General features: G+C 39.3%; 1 protein-coding gene, 1 long non-coding RNA gene and 1 pseudogene across 3 annotated transcripts; 1 reads left to right on the top strand and 2 right to left on the bottom strand.

Moving 5' to 3' along the window:
- Positions 1-1,356: 1,356 nt before the first annotated feature.
- Positions 1,357-4,667, bottom strand: LOC121781054. 2 transcript variants are annotated; one of them, XM_042178736.1, is made up of 7 exons: positions 4,593-4,662; positions 4,013-4,494; positions 3,160-3,258; positions 2,902-2,946; positions 2,265-2,402; positions 1,799-2,158; positions 1,357-1,602 (listed from the first exon to the last, which is right to left on the bottom strand). In XM_042178736.1, the coding sequence occupies exons 2-6, from the start codon at positions 4,421-4,423 to the stop codon at positions 1,802-1,804; spliced, it is 1,050 nt and encodes a 349-aa protein (XP_042034670.1). In that variant the 5' UTR covers positions 4,424-4,494; positions 4,593-4,662; the 3' UTR covers positions 1,357-1,602; positions 1,799-1,801. The 2 variants fall into 2 exon arrangements, with proteins under 2 accessions (XP_042034670.1, XP_042034671.1); XM_042178737.1 differs by having other exon boundaries at positions 1,357-1,598; positions 4,013-4,667.
- Positions 4,668-10,309: 5,642 nt separating this feature from the next.
- On the bottom strand, positions 10,310-17,347 carry LOC121781142 (annotated as a pseudogene).
- LOC121781143 lies at positions 10,711-11,362 on the top strand. Its single transcript, XR_006046147.1, has 2 exons — positions 10,711-10,848; positions 10,956-11,362. It is a non-coding gene; the product is annotated as an uncharacterized LOC121781143 (long non-coding RNA).
- Positions 17,348-19,986: the final 2,639 nt, after the last annotated feature.

Genomic DNA, 19,986 nt, shown 5'->3' with positions numbered 1-19,986 from the left:
TTGAAACGTGTTGAATGAGTAATCGAGGAATGCGATGTGTCTCGTTGAGGAAAAAATAGAAGTTAATTTTGAGAGTAGTTGGAATAACATTATATTGGACCTATCAACTATTTTCAAAGAAAAGAAAAGCCTAACACTATCTATATATACAAATATTGGACCTATTAAACTATTTTGAAAGCCCAAATCCTTTATAATTGAAGCCAGTATTTGTTGGAGATACCCAAAATCAACGCAAATCTCTACACCATCCTACAAAATCTCTAACAAGATCCAATCTTTACATAAATACGTATATCCTTTGTAATATTTCGATTCCAACCACAGCAATTGGTTTTATATCAAGTTTCCCCACAATTTCACCACTGTATATAATTCCTATATTCCTCTATTTTCCTTTTCTCAACTTCTTTCTTCATAAAAATTGTGTCTTGTTTCTTTTCCCTTCTCATTTTTCTTCGTTTGTAACATATATTCGTAATTGTTTATCTTGTTCAAAACTATTCATTTTGTTCACATTACATGTTATTTTTAATACGGCTTAAAAATGTTATTTTGTCGTACACTACTAAAATTCTTTTTTGGGTACTAGGTTTAAAATGTATTACTACTACTACTACTACTACTTATTATAGTATAAATTACCTAAGTATTAATTTTAACTAATTTTGTAACTTTACTATCAAAATTTGTGCTAATACAGTTAAACCAAAAAATCGATGTGGCATAATCGGCAATAATGAAATGTCGCACTATGTCGCCCGTTTCACCGTAATTTTCTGCTATAAATGATTTTGATTAATATTTGTGTGTTTATTTTGGTAACAAGCCGCTTTCTTTTTTTTTGTTCTTCTTATTGGCTATCATTTATATTACTTGCACTATCATGTATACTTGTTCATAATATTTGCCCAGAAAATTAATTATAGCATAGCATAAAATAACTACTTTGCCAATTTGCCCTAGTTTATAGTAGTAGTATTAGTTTTGTGTGTATATTTTGCTCTTTAATTTTTCATTTTATTTTATTGCTACTAAACCTAACATTTAAATATTCATAATTTTTGTTACTATTGAAAAATTATAATTAAATTTTAAGCTTTGTAGAAACAAGATAAAAAAATGTACATAAAAAATGTACTAATATACTACTCCATGATTTATTTTATTTTGTACTACGAGTGCCTATTAGGAGTAATATTTAGTGATCTATTTGAAAACTGCTATGGTAGTATTTGGTTATTAATTTGAAATGAGAAGATGTACAAAACTTTAGGGGCATTTTAGTTGAAAAATATTAAAATTGCACTTCATGTAAATATATCAAAGTTGAGATTTTCTATAATATTTCTTTTCCAAAAATCACAAACGTGCAAATTAAATTTCATGGGACTATATTAATAGTAGCAAAAATGGGGAAGGAGAATAAATACATTTATTTATCTATGGTTTTTGTTAGGTTTTGACAGGAGGAAAAAATAAGACATTTCCTTAGTACTCCTTGAGAAGGCACCTCCAAAGGTGCATGTTGTAGAGCTTTACAGTTGGTCTTTGGCTGCACCTTCATATGCTCCATAATGTTCATCTACACTTTGGATCTAACTGATCAAAAAAGAGAGAGAGAATGAGAAGGAGAGAGGCAATGAAGATACAATCCATTCAAAACACAACATTCAAATCAGGAAGAAACAATTCCTTCAAACCTCAACATTCAAAGTGAGGTAGATCTTCTTCAGGAGATATTGCATTAAAACCTAATTTTCAGCAAGAAATATACACGAAAAGGCGTTCAAGGTACCTTCTAGTCAGCGTTGAGACTTTGGTCACCGTCACTGAGGTTGATCCTTTGAATATTCAAAGGTACAGTTTTCTCCAAAACTGAGACATTGATGTTATTCCAAACATCTGACTTTGTAGGAAGCTGGGCGATTTTCTCGGCAATCACCATATCTTCAGGAAGTACAGAACCAAACACGGTGTATCCATTTTGCCACTCTTCGTGATTTGCAAGGCTGATGAAGAATTCAGGGCCGGATTCAACCCATGCCACCGAACCCCTTCTTATGGTTGAGCTGTGCTCCGATGGAATCGGGTCGAATGTGGCTTCTTGGGCTTCCAGTGTTCCTTGAATAAGAGCAAACGGAGGACCATATGAAGCCTGACAAGTTTAAAAGTAGGAAATTTTGAAGATTCTTAACAAGTAAGCAAAGTAGTACTTGAAACTTTTTCTAAAGGTGTGTAAGAAGAAAAGGTTATAGCCTTACATCTTGTATGTGGTTTCCCTTAATATCCCAAAACGGACCCCGGCCTTCGGCTCGATAAAAATGGCAGCCTGCACAATGTCGCAGAGCCAACAACTCTAGCATGTATGCAACTGAATGTGGGGAACATTCAGGCAAAAGCTGTGAGAAAAATAGAAAAATTATCAAAAACAAAAGAAGGATTTCACAAAATGACGCATTTGAATTAGAATCAAGACTTCTGCTCAGCCATGGTGTTTGGTAGACTTTAAAATAGACTTATTTTTGTGGGAGCTTAGTGTTACAGTTTATAAGCAGTTTACGAGCTTGTTTTTCCAAACACTTCGCAACAGCTCATAAGCTCGTTCACAACTTGTAAGCTCGGCCAACACTCCCTATATCAAGCTGGCTGTCCCAGTTTGCTTAACTTATTGTCTGAAGTCTGGCGTTGCTCAAATCAGGCAAATGATTATATGACAAAAAAATTACAGTACTTATATACGTAACTTTTATTTTCTCCAAAAATCAGCCAGAGGAATAGCATTATGAAGCATTGAAGCTCTTCTTTTCTTTAAATAGAGTAATAACTTCAGTAGTTGAGGTTTTGATGAAAACAAGTCTAGTTTTACTTTTACCAAATACAAAGGACATAAGATTTTACCTTGATGTGTAGGTTCCCATACTCCGTCTCCAATGCAATAATGCCCTTGAAGAAAGAGAAGCGAATTGTTAGCCCAAGGAACCATGAATCATAAACTTGTGTGGTGATAAGAAACATTAGCTGCATTAGAAAGAATGCAGCGATGGTGAACACAAGGAATTAAGTAAATTTAGGGTTTATTAATCATTTTAAGATACACAGAATGCATATGGTGATTGTTGTCAAAACCAATACATGACATTATGCTATCGTGCATACCTCCCCTCTCCCAAAGACGAGGCCCGATGTCCACATGACTTTGTTTTCATTATCTTGCTTTTCAGGAAGCAGGACATCCTTTTGTTTCTTCAACCAGCACTAAAGGACATAAAGCAAACAGAAATAATCATGTCAATTTCATAGTTAGAAGTGTACAAAACCTCAGAGTTCTATATTGTAACCTGCATTTCATAGAAAATCAATTTGATTTTTACATACAAGCTATCACTATGTGTCACTTATTTCCCTTCAATGATGTAATCCGGGACAAAATCATAAGATAAGAGCATGCTACTGTTGCACTCAGCCAGATAATCACACACGCAATACTCAAATAATTCAATTACGTAAGAACAGAGTAGGAATTGTATTGATGATAATCGAATGGTTACAACTGAATAGCAGAATAATAAGAACGCAATTTGCTCGAGATCTCCAAATCTCAGCCCTTGACTTCACACGCTCAAATCATGCCTCTCCTATTCTCTCTTTCCCCTTTTTATTCTCCTGACTTCCTTCTTATAAACTGACCAGGCTCAGTCTCCTAATTTCCTATCTCACTAACAAACGCGCTACTACACTTCGACATTTTTATTCGTCTTCCTGGTGTGCTTGTCATCAATTGATAGCATGCAACAGCTACTTTCTTTCAAAAACAAACAAGATTCAAATTTGCTCTAACTTGTGAGATAGCCAACTGATGATCACAACAAAAGATAATTCATCTACCAAAAGCTCATGAAACAGCAACCAATCCAAGATCAACACAGTCCAAACTATCATTCAAGAACACAAGACAATAAGCAGAACTAACTAACAAGCATGAAACTGAAAAAAACTCCAAAGTACCAACCTCACCAAATTTCTCCCCACAAGCCTCCTTATTCCCACAGAACACCCACGAATCACAGAGGCACGGCCCGTCCTTCCCCGTGCACATCGCCTTGCAAGAGCTGCAGCACTGCTCGGATGAATTGAACTTGAAATCAGTCCCCCACTTGACAGCATCACCCCACAGCTCCAAATTCGGAATCCCACTGCAACAACCCCCACCTCCACTCACCTCAGCATCCGAATTTCCACCACCACCGACAGAATTACCATCACCAAACCCTAAAGATTCCACCTTTGAATCACCAGAAGACGAGGGGCTCATCACAGTTGCCATGAAAATGTAGACCATGCAGAAAGAGACCAAACCCATCAACAGAAGCACCATAGACCCAAACCTCACCGGCTCCACTTCACTCCCCTTCCGACTCATTTGATACAGAATCAAGAAACCCAGAAACCAGAAAACGATTTCTTTAATTCTTGCCGAGTATCTTTCGTCACCTTTCAATCAAATTCACCCATTTCTATTAAGAGCTCTCAGTGAATGCTTACATATGTATGGAATAATTTTTCAAGAAAGAATGCTTGATTGATCTTACTTGAATTTCGCTCTCCAACGAGCTTCGGTGGGATTTCTCGAATTTCTTTACTTTTTTGGTTTTTTATTTGTTTGGGTTTCGTAAATCAGTTACTATGAATTGTCTATGAGAATATATAATCTGAATTATTTTTAAATGAAATCAACATATATTAGAGTGTCCACAATGGGGGAGCCGCGGCCAGTGGCCTTCACGCGGCCCCCCATTGCAGAGAGCCGAGAGCCGGGGCCTTGAGGCGAGAGACGAGGCTGAGCCGCGGCCGCGGCCTTCACGCGGCTGAGCCGTGTGAGCCGCGGCCCTCCACTGCAGCGGGCCGCGAAACGCGGCTGGGCCGCCGAATTTTTATTTTTATTTTTTTTATTTTCGAAAATTATTTTATAAAAATACACTCCCTCCCATTTCCATTTTTCCACATCTTTGTACACTTCCATTTCCTTCATTTTCACTTTCAAACACTACAAAAAATGCAAGGTGGAGATGGTAATTCCCCGGGGTATGGAGACTCGGGATACGGCAACTTCCCCGATCAGACGTGGAGTCCGCAATCGCCCCAATTCCGGGTCCAGCCATCCCAGCAGAGGAACTTGGTTCGCCAACCATCGGGGTTCGGTGACTACCGACCGAATATGGACGTGATCAACAACCCGTCCCAGCACTTCCAATCCTCTCAATTCCAATCCTCCCAATTCCAATACTCTCAGTCTCCTCTGTCTGAATCTGATAGATTCACATGGGAACAATTGATGGGTACACCGGAGACCCCGACATCCGGTAGTGTGGAGATGGAGGCCCCCACCGGGGGTCGCCAAACCGGCGGTGGTGGGGGGCGAGGCGGCGGCGGTGGGAGTGGGAGGCGAGGCGGCGGCGGTGGGAGTGGGAGGCGAGGCGGCGGCGGCGGTGGAAGGCGAGGCGGTGGCGGTGCGAGGCGAGGCGGCAGAGAGACGGCGACCGGCGGTGGGCGAGGCGGAGACGGAGACGGAGAGCCGGCGACCGGCGGTGGCCGAGGCGGTGGTGATCGGCGGGGCGAGAAGTACAACGCCGACGAATCCCTCGCTGTTGCGCGGGCTTGGGAGGCGGTCACGACGAATCCGGTCATCGGCACGGATCAGACCGACATTTGCTTCTGGAGGCGCGTCCTGACGGTGTACAACAGCTTCAAACCAGAAGGCAGTGCCTCCCGTGATGAAGGCCAAATCCGGAAGAAGTTCGGCCGGATCAGTAGAGCTGTGAAGAGGTTCAGGAACATTTACGAGAGACAGCTCCAGAATGCCGAAAGCGGCCGCAGCGAAGCCGACGTACGGGCGTTATCGTATCAGTTGTTTAATACTGAAAACTGGCCCAAGTTCACCTACTGGAATGAATACATGCTTCTCCGAGACTCCCCTCAATTCAAGGCGATTTGCGACGATGAGACCGGTCATACTGGGAAGCGGACAAAAACCGGGGCCGACGGCACCTACAGCAGTGGTACCGACTCACGTGCATTCGACCTGAATGACGATGTGAGAGATGAGCCCCCCTCGACAATGTCGAGGCGCCAGCGCCCGCAAGGCCAACAATCCGCCATCCGGGAAGCTAGATCCGCTTCCCAAGTCTCTCGGGCGAGCGCGACGACAGCGCACCCTTCAACACCGACCGCGGCGTTGACTCAAACACTAGAGGTACAGATGATGAAGCAACTCCAGGATAACTTGTGCTTGTACGAGAAGTCGACGGACCCCATCACCAAGATGATGTACTACGACCTCATTCTTAGGTTGAGGTCGAAGTTGGGCTTCCCCGCTGGGTCGGCGACGGGCGAAGCAAGCGGCAGTGGGGCCGGTGTCGGCGGCGGTGGCGGTGAAGGAGGTGAAGAAGATGTGCCGGATTCCGATGACGCAACCGAGTAGGTAGCGGTGGCGTTTTTTTAATCTTTTTATGTTGTGTTTTTTAAAAATTTTCGTTGTAGAATTTTCCCCTATCAAAAATACGACGAAAATTTATCTATAATTCGTAACTTTATTAAATCATGTTTGATCCACAAATTATTAGTCTACAAAAAATTTAATATAGTTAAATTAAAAAATAGCATTAACAAAAAAAAAAAAATTAAATTTTTTTTAGAGGGCCACATTTGGTGGCCCTTGTTATTTTTTACATTTGGTGGCCCTTGTTAGTTAATATTAACTTTTACCATTGTGAAGGCCACAAGAGAGCCACGAATGGTGGCCGGGCCACATTTGGTGGCCTTTGAAGGCCACCATTGTGGACACTCTTAGTACTCCTATTTATCTTTAACAAAGAGGTTGTTCTTAAAAACAACAGAAAATAATGTGTATAAACAATAGCAAGTCATAATATCATAATTAAATTATTTACAGTTTAGGTTGAAAATCTTAATCGTTTTCAACGTATTGATGCATCTTCTTGTTAAAAGCGAAAACATATGTTTTGTTTCTACTCAGATATCCCATAAGTTTAGTTCAATAATTCTTGCAACAATGATATAACGTACTACTAAATTGTAGTATACTATTTTCTATTCATCTTTTCTTTTCGTTTCTTTTTGAAAATGGGTTCATTTTCTATCTCGGCAATGTTTTTGTCACGACCGCATTTTCTAAGGATAGAAAACACGGTTGATCGCGACTAGGGGAGGATTAAAGAAGCGGGGAAGAAAGGGGGAAATCAACACAACTCGACCATAGATCGAAACAAATGGGAATAGCTCGAATAAAATCAGAATAAAATCAGAGTATTTCAGCAATCAACAACTCAAGAATGAATATTATCTCAGCGATACAAGAACTCGAAAGAAGAACAACTACTTAGCGGAAGCATTTGAGAGAAGGAATATGCCACGTGTGAAGACATGACACATTCTAGACACTTAAATTTCTTCAACGACCTTGCTCAACACCCACCGCGCCCGTCACGCTCAACCTGCACATTTTTAAAAAGAAATGCAGGGCTGAGTACTTGATGCACTCAGTGGACTCATGCCGAAAACAGTTGATAAAAGTTATGTCATCCATACCATAGTGAACTCGAGTTTTACGTTTAGAAAAGAATATCATCGAGTATCACAAAACAATTTCGAAGACCGGCCGGTCAAAACAATCTCCCCACTTTCTCAACAATCAATCAATCACATCCTCTTACCATAATGCGACGAAAGTGTGGCCACACTATTCGCCCACGAGACCGGCCGACTAGCAAGGACGGCTCACGATCCCCTCTGTGTACACAGCCTGATAGGGTTTGCGGCCCTACTCAGACCCGAATTCGTTTATCATAGCCCTATAGCCTAATGAAGCGAACTCACAAACTAGGCATCAAGCACAATCTCAACATAGCCTTATAGCCTAACGGAGTAAACTCAACGAACTAGGCATCAGACAACAATCTCATCATCAAAAACAATCATGGTATGACATAACATTTTAAACCACCCTTATAGCTCCACAATCATACTTTTGAAACGTAAAAGAGTTTAGTAAAAGAAAGCCCACCTCACTTGCTTATACCACAATTCACAACTTTATTTCAACCCTTGCTCTTTGTACCCACGTACGCACCACAATCATTGTCAACACCATAACACAATCAGTCTTTCCATCAATACACTTATCATGCATGTCCTATCGTTCCTTTCATCGTTTTCTTATATTGCCCATCCCAAACGTTCATCAATATAAACGAAACGAACACTCAAGCATACATCAACGTGCAACACATAATCACATCATAGGATTCGTTCCTTAATCATACATGCATCATATAATTTACTCAAACTTGGCAACAAGTGATATTTCCACATAACAATAAATCTGGCAGAACTGCGCGGTTGGTTTGAAAAATTCACCAAAAATCCATCCGATGTCCAATGAGGCTGAAATTTTCACACAACTCAGAAGACACTTAAAATTTCATCTAGTTCAAAATTTCACATCAAAAGGAGGCCATTTGGTCGGTCAAATAGAAAACGAAACTTTCTGGGCGAGAATACAAGTTTCTGGCAGAATTGCGCAGTCAACTTCAAAAATTTATTAAAATTTCATCTTTCGTCAAAAGGGGCTGAAATTCACACACAACACAGAAAATTCCTTGAAGTTTACTCAGTTAAAATTTCGTGTCAAAATTCGATCGTTTGGTCAATAAAACACATGTCGGAATCCACTGTCCGAACACCACAGTTTTCAGGCTTCACAATTTCGAAATTAGGGTTTCTTCCTCATTCATCCAAACACAAATTTTCATGCTTCCAACACATAATCATGCTTCAAAAAGATCTCACAACCAAGTTCTCATATATTCACATATCATTCACAAATGATTCATTCAAACTTCACACATATTCATTCAAAATCGCATATTCACAATTGTTCTTATACAAACACAAATTCCCACCGATTAATTATGCGATCTAAGATTCCTACACTCACTATATGCATGAAGGAATCAAGAACAAGGTTTCAATGGAGAAGATGAGAAGGATGAATCAAAGTATACCTTTCTCTTGAAAAAAACAATCGGTAGAAACAACGAATGGCTCGATTCTTCAACGAATCTTGAGTTTCCAAATCCAAATCGAAACAACAATGAAGGATTGATTTGGAGCACTAGAGAGAGAGGGGAGGGGAGGAGCACTAGAGAGAGAGGGGAGGGGAGGAGAAAACGTGTGGGAGAGGAGAGGAGAGGAAGAGAGGGATTTTCGAAATTTATGCTACTTAATTAGCATAGATAGTGATTTGGTATTTATTGGGGTAGAATCCCACAAAAATAGGAGCAAAATATTAATCCCTTTAAAATATAGGGAGGGGTCGAAAATTATGAGGTCTCAAAGAAGGAAAGAGTCAAATCCTAATTAAAATAGGATATGGAGAGATTTGGCAAGATATGGTAAGATTTAATTGGATTTTAATTCAAGGAAGGAAATAAACAAAGTACCAATTAAATCTACAAAATAATTCATTCTCCTAATTAATAGGAGAATTTCGAAAATCTCAAGGGATGGACAAGGGGTCGAAAATCATGTAGAATAACATAGGGACAATTTGGTTTGGATTTAATTTGGATAAATATCCCAAAGCAATTAATTAAATCCAAGAAAGAAAGTATTATTTCCAATAAATAGGAGGGCCGAAAATTCCAATAAAATGGCTAGAATGATTATGCATGATCCCATTTAATTTAATTCACACATTGGAAGCTTAATCACATTAACTCACATAACCCACAACAACTAATTTCACATAATTAACTCAATCGCATAGAAAAAAATTTTCTTAGTTGAAATTTCCAATCAACATCCTCATAAATAAAAAAAATAAAAAAATATAAGTCGCAAATTTTCGGGGTGCTACAGTTTTGATGATGCATAAACGTTTCATTCTGCACTATTGAGTAAAATCTAACAGATTTACTAACTACAATCTCAATAATTCATAGTAGTAAAAGACAAATTGCTTACCTTTGTGTGAAATCTTCAATAATTTACATAAAGGAACTCAGAAGAAGTTGGTAAATAAAGTTCTTAAAGAATTTCTATTTTGGAATTCCCGAAGCAAATATTGAATTTTTCGTTAATTGGCATTTGAACCACCAGCGAATGAAAATAAATAATCTCTAATTGACAATATCTCAACTTCACTTGCTTCGGGAAATAGTAACTTAAAATTGATAGCGGTAGTTCGATCATAAGCAAAATAAATTAAAAGGATCGATAAAGAGGAATTGATAGCGGTAATTTTTATTCTTATGAATAATGGGTTTGGTAAAATAATGTGTTGATTTTTATTTCAATCTTGTGTCTAGAGGAAAAAGTTGAAAGAGGGGAGCAAATCAAATACAAATAAAATAAATACTACTATAAAAAGAAACTATGGACCTTTTTGCGTGGTGAAAATGGACCAAGTAGATTTCAAGAATGTGTACCTGTAATAAAGAAGATGAGATTATGATTTCTGATTTAACTATATTTGTCATAATTTAATAGAAGAAGTAAAGTAATCAATCCTACATATAGTAGTATACTATTATTTATGTTTGCCATCGTGAAATTGAGCATTTCTTGACGACTTGAAGGTCTCCAGAAATTCTTGAGCCTTTCGCAGTTCCGAAGCCAATATCTCGATGATACGGGGCACTGCCCTACTGGCAGCATCAGTGTCGAGAAAGGCAAGACGAGACCTTCTGGCTATGAAGTCGACAGCTGATTCATGCCGAGCACAGTACGCTCCAGGATAGGGTACCCGTGGGCTAGTCGCTTGCCCAGGTTTTCATTCTGATGCATATAAATACTAAACTATTTAGGCTAGAGCAGCAAATTTGTGAGCGATGTCAAAAGCCTAAATTCGTGTTTCAAAAACTATATTTTTACAGGAATTATAGAAGACAAGTGAACCTGAGCGATGGCAGCTACTCGTTCAGCAAAAGTTCCATAAGCATGTGATAAATGCTTTGCAGCAGCAGTGTCCATTGCACCAGGCACAACCTTCCCACCATTTGATGTAGTCTTCATGCGCACATACTGCTGAGCAAGTACGGTAAAAGAAGCGGATCGGCGCCTATAAGTTGTAGGTTGTAAGTCACGCACTTGCTCGCTGGGCTCAACTTTCCAGATCCGATAGCTACATTAACAGCATCCTCTGCCATGCTGGAATAGATTTCAGTAAGATGCTTACTGAAAATTTCTAATAACTGAAGGATTAAACATAGATGCATGCCACTTATTCTGATTGTACCAAAAAAGTGAAAATATTGAAATGTTCAGTCACTTTATTATGCAACTATTGATTTACCTTCTATATGTACTCCACTTTCCACCGGTAATTGTTACTAAACCAGGTAAATCTTCGCACACCACGTGATCCCTGGAAATGCTCTCAGTGCTTTTGGCTCTAGGGTCAACAGCCAATGGTCGAATGCCACTCCAAGCAGACAAGACATCCGTGCGTCTTACCTAACAATCGTTCTTAAATATTACATCTCCCCTTGAAACATAATAATTGAATAATAATAAGGCTGGCGAGAGATGGAAAAATAAAAGGAGAATCACTCATGCACCTTTCACTAACCAATTCCACCCAGGTCAAAAGTTCTTGAAGCTTTAAATAGGAAGATTAAAAAAACAAAATTTGATAATTCCTTTTACCCCAAGGATTTTAATAAAGCCATGTCATACCTAGAGACTCTTCAAGGATGACTGAAATGAATATCATACATCCAACTATTACAATCCAAGGATATCTTACAAACTAGATAATCAAGAAGCAGAATTTTAACTTGATAATCGGATCTAGCACATAGTATGTAATGTCCGTTTTTTTTTAATTAAAGGGTGTTTGCTTTTTGTGAATATCTTGTTTAAGATATGGTGTGATATGTTTTATTTGTTTTACATTATTTATGGGTGTGATTTTTTTAGTTTATGGTTTTTGAAAAGCAAATTAATATCTTAATTAATAAATTAAACCCCCCTCCTCCCTCTCGGTTTACCTTTCCCCTTTCACTCCCTCTCATCATCGTCTTGGTTTCCTCAAGGTGATACCCCCCTTCGTCGTGAATCGGAGTCGTAAGAGGAAGTAAAGCTTTTTCACTACGTTGAACTATCCGGGAAAGGTAACACAAGGCCTCAACTCTCGTTTAATTCGAATTCATGCATGTAGGACGTTTTGGAGGGGTTAGATGCTGAATAAGTTGTGGGATTATGTGTTTGTGTGAAGCATGTTTTTGATGGTAACTGACAGTGGGTTCCGACCCCTTTTTGACTGAGCAAACGATCTCCTTTTGGTACGAAATTTTAACCGTATAAACTTGGATGTGTCTTCGGTGTGGTGTGTAAATTTCAGCTTCATTGGATGTCGTATGATTTTACTATGATTTTTGGCAAGTAAACTGCGCAGTTCTGCGTGTGGTGTGTTCTGGGTGATGTTTTCATGTGCAATGGTTGGGTTTCTGAGTGTTGTGCTTTTGTGATGTATGTGGGTGTGTTTGGCCAAGAGATGGCTCGGAGGAATCAGTGTTTGGTTCGAGAGTTTTCGTGTGTGTTGGCCGAGAGTTGTTGGGTTCAGCCTAGGGCAGATTTGTGGAGAGTCTGGAAGGGATGATCCCAGGTGTTTGGGTGTGTTTTGGGATGTAGAATGCGTGGTGTGTTTGTCGTATAGGGTTTGAGAATCGGGGGTCAGAGGAAAAGGGGTGTAAACTAGGTGCCGAGCAGACGGCCGAGGTGGTCGGCCGAGGTGTCGAGCATGCGGCCGAGATGGTCGGCCGAGGTGCCGAGCAGGCGGCCGAGACGGTCGGTCGAGGTGCCGAGCCGGACGGCCGAGATGGTCGGCCGAGGTGCCGAACAGGCGGCCGAGACGGTCGGCCGAGGTGCCGAGCCGGACGGCCGAGATGGTCGGCCGAGGTGCCGAGCTGTGCCGAGACAGGTGCCGAGCTGTGCCGAGACATGTGCCGAGCTGTGCCGAGACAAGTGCCGAGCTGTGCCGAGACAGGTGCCGAGCTGTGCCGAGACAGGTGCCGAGCTGTGCCGAGACAGGCGGCCGAGGTGCCGAGCCAGGCGGCCGAGACGGTCGGCCGAGGTGCCGAGCCAGGCGGCCGAGACGGTCGGCCGAGGTGCCGAGCCAGGCGGCCGAGACACCGAGCCAGGCCGAGACGCCGATCCTTTTTCCGAGCTTTTTCCGAACCTTTTCCGAGCCAAGTGAGCCGTTGCACAGTAAGGGTATGCCAGGAGTTTGAGTGTTGTGTGTGTGTCGTGTGCGCGTTTTGAGTACGTCGTATGCGTGTCGGGTGCGTGCGGGGTGTGTTTTCGGGCGTGTCTTTGTGTGTTTGGCTTATGAGATGTTGTTAAGTGTGTGTTCGTGTAACGTGCTAGATGTTGAAGTCGTCCACGTAGGAATCATGCATTGTCGTTTAAACATCGTCTACCCTGACTCTAATCATGATTTATTTATCTTTCAAAAGGGTGATCTTTTTCGAGGAAAGTGTGGTTGAAGGGAACTGTTTTAAAAGCTAAGCAATCGAGGTGGGCTTTTCTACCCTACTTTTATGTGGGTTATCTTTAAATACGGACTTTGTTCCGGAAATGTTTATGGAGGTGAACTGTTTGTCTTGCCAATTGTTTTGTTTTGAAACCTATCTGAAGTGGTTTACCACATATGTTTAATCGAATTCGGGTCTGTTGGGCTGCGAACCCTCAGGCTAGTGTACACGAGACCGGGAGCCATCTGAGAGCAAGTTGGCCGGTCTAGTTGACCTGGGGTGTGGCCACGCCCCTTGTCATGGTTGGATCAGATAGTGTATGATAGTGGGAATAAGGGTGGCAATATCTGAAAATGACTGCGCAGTCGAATTTATGAAATATATTTTGTGTACTTGGGTTACTTTCTTACACTTAAAACCCCAAGGTTACACTGATGTGGCATGACAAACTATGATTTTGGCGTGTGTCCACTGAGTGCAATAAGTACTCAGCCCTGCATGTTGTTTTCTTAATGTGCAGGTTGAGCGGCGATGGGGATGACGGATGTTGAGCAGTGAAAGCCAAATGAGTGTTTTTACTTGGTCTTTTGGGTGGTGTCGTGTCGTCATACCCGGCATCATCTGTCTTTTGGTCTTTTCCGCTGCTTTGTAATCCGATACATTGTTTTTCTTTAACTCTGTTTACATTAACTTTAGAAATGTCTTCTTAGTACAATGTTTGAAGTGAACTTCTTTTTAATAAATGCTTTTGGGTCAAATATTCCTGTTCTCCCCTTTCTTCCCCGCTTCTTTATTCCTCCCCTAGTCGCGGTCCACCGTACTTCCTATCCTTAGGAAATGCGGGCGTGACATAGTATTGACATTAATGCCTGTGAATCAAGCGAAAGAGCGGTAAAATATGCAAACTAGCATATGAGGGTGTCAAAGTCTAATGTGAAATATATTGGCGTTCTTTCCTGTCAATATATTCATCCCCTAGATCGAACCAAAAGAAAGAAAATGATTGATTAGCTGTGTGAGAAAAAAAATGAGATAAATGATTTAGCAAACTAGCAACGATATCTGGAGGAGCCAAAATTGTGAAAGAAGAGAAGGGTTAATTTCTGGGTAATATAAGGAAGGACTGACCTGTTGGATGATTAAAGCAAGAGATGAATGATACACACATAAAAACCATAAAGTTCAGAAAGTAAGTTGAGATTGATTGGAATTGCCATTTAAGCATATGTGATGCACGAACCTTAACATTAAGATAATCAGAAATGGCATCCAATATGAATTCAATCTCATCCTCATGCGGCTCCGGTAGCATTGTAATAGATGTATTCGAGTCAGTGGTGCCATCAACTGTTCTTCCCAACCATGGAAGCATGAAGATAACACGGCCATCCTTGGTCTTGGGAACAATCAAGCCCATTCCTTCTGGAGAATAGTAATCAGGAAGCACTATATGGACACCACTACTGGGGCAGATCATTTGCTTTGCTTCTTTGTCTGCCATCAACCTGACAGAGTCACAGAAGGGACCAGCAGCATTTACTACAACATTGGCATATGTATCAAACTCATTGCCTGCAAAGGTTGACATAGCAAAATATGAAACGCTAAACCAATTGCAGCAGAGGCCCCAAGATAAGCAAATGAAATAACAGTAAGACATCAGATGCAGAAACAACATTAGAGTTAGCGTTCAGGAATCAAGGATCAAGAATCCCAAGGAAATAGAAAAATCCACTTTACATACTCTCTCTTGGATTCATATACATCAAAACTGCAGTGGAAATATGTAACTTACTACACTAACATGCAAAGTCTGGTGTGGGAATAAAAATAAAAGGTCAGAGAAAAACGTCACAATGATGCATAAAGTCCATCAAAGGCAATGAGTGCCATATCAAGCACAAGATGCTAAACAATTTATTTGAGAATTGATCATGTTTGAACATGTCATAAAATAAATCAAATCAAGACAATCGTGAAACAAAAACTAATGGTTAAGTGAAATTGATACACGTACCTGATAAATTATTTCTAATCCGAGCTCCTATTATACGCCCAGTACCATCATCCCTAAGAAAGGATATAACTTCAGCATGATTCACTACAGCAGCTCCAGCCAAAGCAGCAGTACACGCTAATGCGACATTTAAACGTGAATCATTCATTTGTCCATCGTAATAAACAACGGTTCCTTTCAAACTCCGATCATTCCCCTTTCTTGCTAAAGTAGGAAAGAGTTCAACAGACTCCTGAGCTGAATAGTATCTTGACAGGTGGAGTAAATGCCTACCAGCTACCAGGTCATACATTTTTAAACCCATCCAGTAGTACACTGCCTCAAACCAGCTAAAACACGGTGTCATACAAGGTAAGGCATTGCAAAGGTGGGGGGCATTCTGAATAACTTGTTTGCGTTCCTCTAAAGCATGAAAAACTAGCTTTAACTGCCCATAATCCAAGTTAAAAACAGCTTTCTCCAAATAACGGACTCCTGAAATAAATGACGGCTTAGAACATATTATGGGGTCCTCTAAAACCATAGTAGGCAACAAGGGACATGAACAAAGAAGGGAATAATGTGAAATATTGTCATTCAAACTAATGAAAATTGAGGATTTAAAAGTAAGTCATAATAACAAAATGTAATTTGATGTCGCTGAAGTAATAAAGGGTAAATTGAAGATTTATGTTTAAAAACATCACTAAGAAACAATTAAACAGGCAGCTTCTGTGCGAATCTTCTCATTAGGCCAATAATTCCTCTTATCACTTTAAGAGCATAAACCAAGTGCCATAGTTAGGAAAATAAGTACAATAATTTTTTTAAAGCATAAACCTAGATAGTCTCTACAACATACAATAGCTTCGCAATTCCACAAAGTAATTACTGTATAATACAATAGGCTTAATTCTTATAGTAGATGGAACATGGAACTAAATTGTGTATTCCACAACCGTTCCAGCTTATCTCATGAAAACAACTTTCAGCACCTGTTAAACAGTTGTTGCACTACAAAATTCTCATCAGCACCTGTTAGCTATTGCTAATGTTTTCCTAGTAAAATTGTTCTACAGCCTCAACGAACTACTAATACAAAAGCATTCCACAAATTATGTGAAAAATTTAGATATTAAGTTTGTATTCAACACACAAGCCATCTCTATTTGAGTACTATAAACAAGCTAAAAGAAAATAATTTTTTTTAACTATATGCAATAGATTTCGGTGAAAGTTCACGTGAAAGAACGGAATAACTTCTTACTTTTAGAAGACAGTCACAGATACTCCATGACAGCTAACAAACATGATCAATGCATCCTCGCCTCACCTCATGCGGTAACACCGTACAATTCTTACTTCCCAAGGTACAACTCAATGCAGAAAACGCAGACCTCCATGGATGAGTTTGATAGACCTCGAGGAAGTGCCGGACGCGAAATCCTCCCTCTCCACGAGGCGCGCGTGGCGGCATCCAGCGCAACGCCGCCGCCGATCACGAGGATGTCGAGGGGATTGGCGGCGATCAAGGCGGACTCCTGGACATCGCGCGACGGCACGGTCCGCGATTCTCTGCTTGACATTGGTGAGACCGCGGTCGCTGGCGGCGATAGGGGAATTGCTGAGGACGGTGAAGTACGCGCCGCCAGCCACGGCGGCGACGGCGCCGAGACGTCGGAGGCGTATCGAGGCTGCCATTAGAGAGGCAAACGCAAATTGCGATCAGAATAACAGAATTTGTGCGATCAGAGCAGAGTATGGGAAGAGGAATAAACGGATTGCATCAGTTATGGGACTGACACTACAACTGCCTTGAAATTGCGAATCGAATATACTGTTTTTTTAATAAATTGGGTATTAAATATACTGTTTTTATAATTAAATTCCTTCAAAAAAGCAACTTATAATTAAAAGTTCATATGTTAAAACTCAATAGCTAGGAACCTCCGCCGACGTGTCACACCAAGAGCTTAAATTCATGGTATTTAAAGTGTACGGAATAATTAAATTTTGTGTCAATAGCTGGGAACTGCTGACGTGTCACATAAAGAGCTTTAATATATGGTATTTAAGAGGGTTTAATAGAAATATTAGATTATGTTTAAAGTTCATAGCTTTTTCAACTCTTACCCGCTTAAAAATTTATAGCATGGATAAGGGAAATGAAAATAGTTAACGATATAATTAAAGATTAGTTTATGTTTACTCTTATATGATTAAACTGCTTATATAATGACATCTAATACAATATAGCATTACTAATATGAAAGTCTTAGCTACAAAGTCCTCTTATTAAACGTGTTTTGTATCTTTATTTTATTTGTGTGATTTATTATAAATCTTTGCAGTTAGTCGATTCATAATATGGTATGCATTCGTATATTATCTACAAATTTTATTTAATTCGAAGGTAGTAAGGTACATCTAATATGTTGCGATTCTAACAACCAGCAAATGTTTCGAAGGTCGCGAGATATTCCCTCCTCCAATAATAGATCATATTTTTTTAGTCTGTTTCATAAAAATAGTCTATATTCATTTAAGACAACATTTTCACCTTGTCTTTTACTTTATCATTTATGCAATCCACCATTTACTACACAATTTGAACTATTTTTTCTCCTTCTCTCTTACTTTATCAATTACACATTAAAAGCCGTGTCAACCCTAAATAAGATATTTTTATGGGACGGAGGGAGTATGTAATATGTTACGATCCTAACAACGAGCAAATGATTTTTTCTCACATTGGGCTCTCGAAATCAAAGTTTTCAGAAACTATAATCACTCACGGATTCGAATTTAGCATAAAATCCCCAAAACATATATCCTTGTATATATACGGGTAGCATAAAACATTTTATCTAAAATATTGAATGAACTACATTTTTAGGCTCTATACTTTCAGCGACGAACATTTGCTGGTCCATATACTTGAAATTTATCATTTGCAGTCCCCAGACTATACCACTTGCTCGTTCCAGGCGCATTTTCACTGTTTTAACAAATTTTCAGACAAAAACGCCCCCAAAAGTCTGAAGAATATTTTTGTATATTTACTCTCCGAAAGTAGGTACTTATTTTGATATTTATGTTAATGTGGATATATTAACTGCTATTTGTATTTTATTCAAATAATTTTTATTTATATTAGTTGTAGTATAAATTTTTTGCATAGTTTTAATCTTAAGGTTTAAACTTAAACAGAAAATCGATTTAATATAAATCATCTATTCTATTTCCTCAAACTAAGATAGAATCAATTAGAGCATCCGCAGCGGTTGTCCGCCCGTCCGTGCCAGCGGTGCGGCGAGTGCTGTCCGCCGCTGCACGCTGTCCTTCCGTGCCGACGGCAGGGCGGTGCTCTTAGCTAAGAGCACGTCCGTGCCGCTGAGCAGGTTGACGTGGCGGCACGCGATTGGCCACTGGCTTAGCCGTTGGCAATTTATTTTTTTAAATTCGAATTTAATTTAAAAAATTATTTTTAATTAAAAAAAATATTTTCCCACTTCCCAAAAAATTATATCCATTTTCTACACACTTTTAATTTTTATTTTTTAGGATTTTAATTATGTAATTTTTAATTTTTAGGATTTAATTATGTAATTTTTATATTATAATGTATTTTTATATTGTAGAAATGTTTTTAGTAATTGAAGTATTTAAATTTAATAATAGAATGGTGAGACCCCTGAGCTTGTCCTTGCGGAAGAGTATGGATGTGGGTGTTGTGCTCTTAGAGAAGAAGAACATAACATATTTGTAGGTACATTGATCATGTAAAATGCCACAAACAAAAAATATGGAAAGACCTCAAATTCAATCTATACTATAACATAATGAAAAGCACAAACCAAGATTGATCATATAAACAATATAATTAGTTAATTTAGTTTAGAGTACCTGGAATACAAATGTAAATCGAGAAATCATCAGTACTCAATAGGCGTCACCTACATATACAATGATGATATCAAATAAGAATAAAACTAAAATGCAATAGTAAATCATTTGTTGGTAAACCATTGATAAAATATACCAAAGAACGTGGCCAAGCAATCATATGACCAACTGTTTGAGACAACTCTTGAAAGTTCTCGTAGGGCCTGATCAATTGCTCTTGAGGTTCAACTACAACTTTAACATTTATTTCACACCAATTCAATCCTAATGCTTGTCCTCCAACTTTTGCATTTGGATCGATGCTATAAATACATCCTTTAGCAACAACTTTGTTTGTGAATGCTGAAAACCAACTATGTTTACTTTGAACTCCATATCACCATAATATGCTAAAATTCTAAGAGAAGATTATAGTGTGGATACATAAAATCATAAAAGACGAACTATGTTTCTAAATCTCATCAAGTTATACACAATTACATGAACATCATATAACTAAAACAAAATTGTTTTTTACCTTCACTAGTC

The sequence above is a fragment of the Salvia splendens genome, chromosome 20 (assembly GCF_004379255.2).
Source record: "Salvia splendens isolate huo1 chromosome 20, SspV2, whole genome shotgun sequence".
In the NCBI taxonomy this organism is placed as follows: Eukaryota; Viridiplantae; Streptophyta; class Magnoliopsida; order Lamiales; family Lamiaceae; genus Salvia; species Salvia splendens.
This window is presented reverse-complemented; position numbering and strand designations above follow the sequence as displayed.

Bases quoted from the DNA above. Each gene is read 5' to 3' on its own strand.
- LOC121781054 (XM_042178737.1), bottom strand. From the start codon at position 4,423: ATGAGTCGGAAGGGGAGTGAAGTGGAGCCGGTGAGGTTTGGGTCTATG. The intron at 2,403-2,901 runs GTAAAATCTTAT...TTTTTCTCACAG, and splicing joins ATGGGAACCTACACATCAAG to CTTTTGCCTGAATGTTCCCC. The intron at 2,159-2,264 runs GTAAGGCTATAA...TAAACTTGTCAG, and splicing joins AGGGAAACCACATACAAGAT to GCTTCATATGGTCCTCCGTT.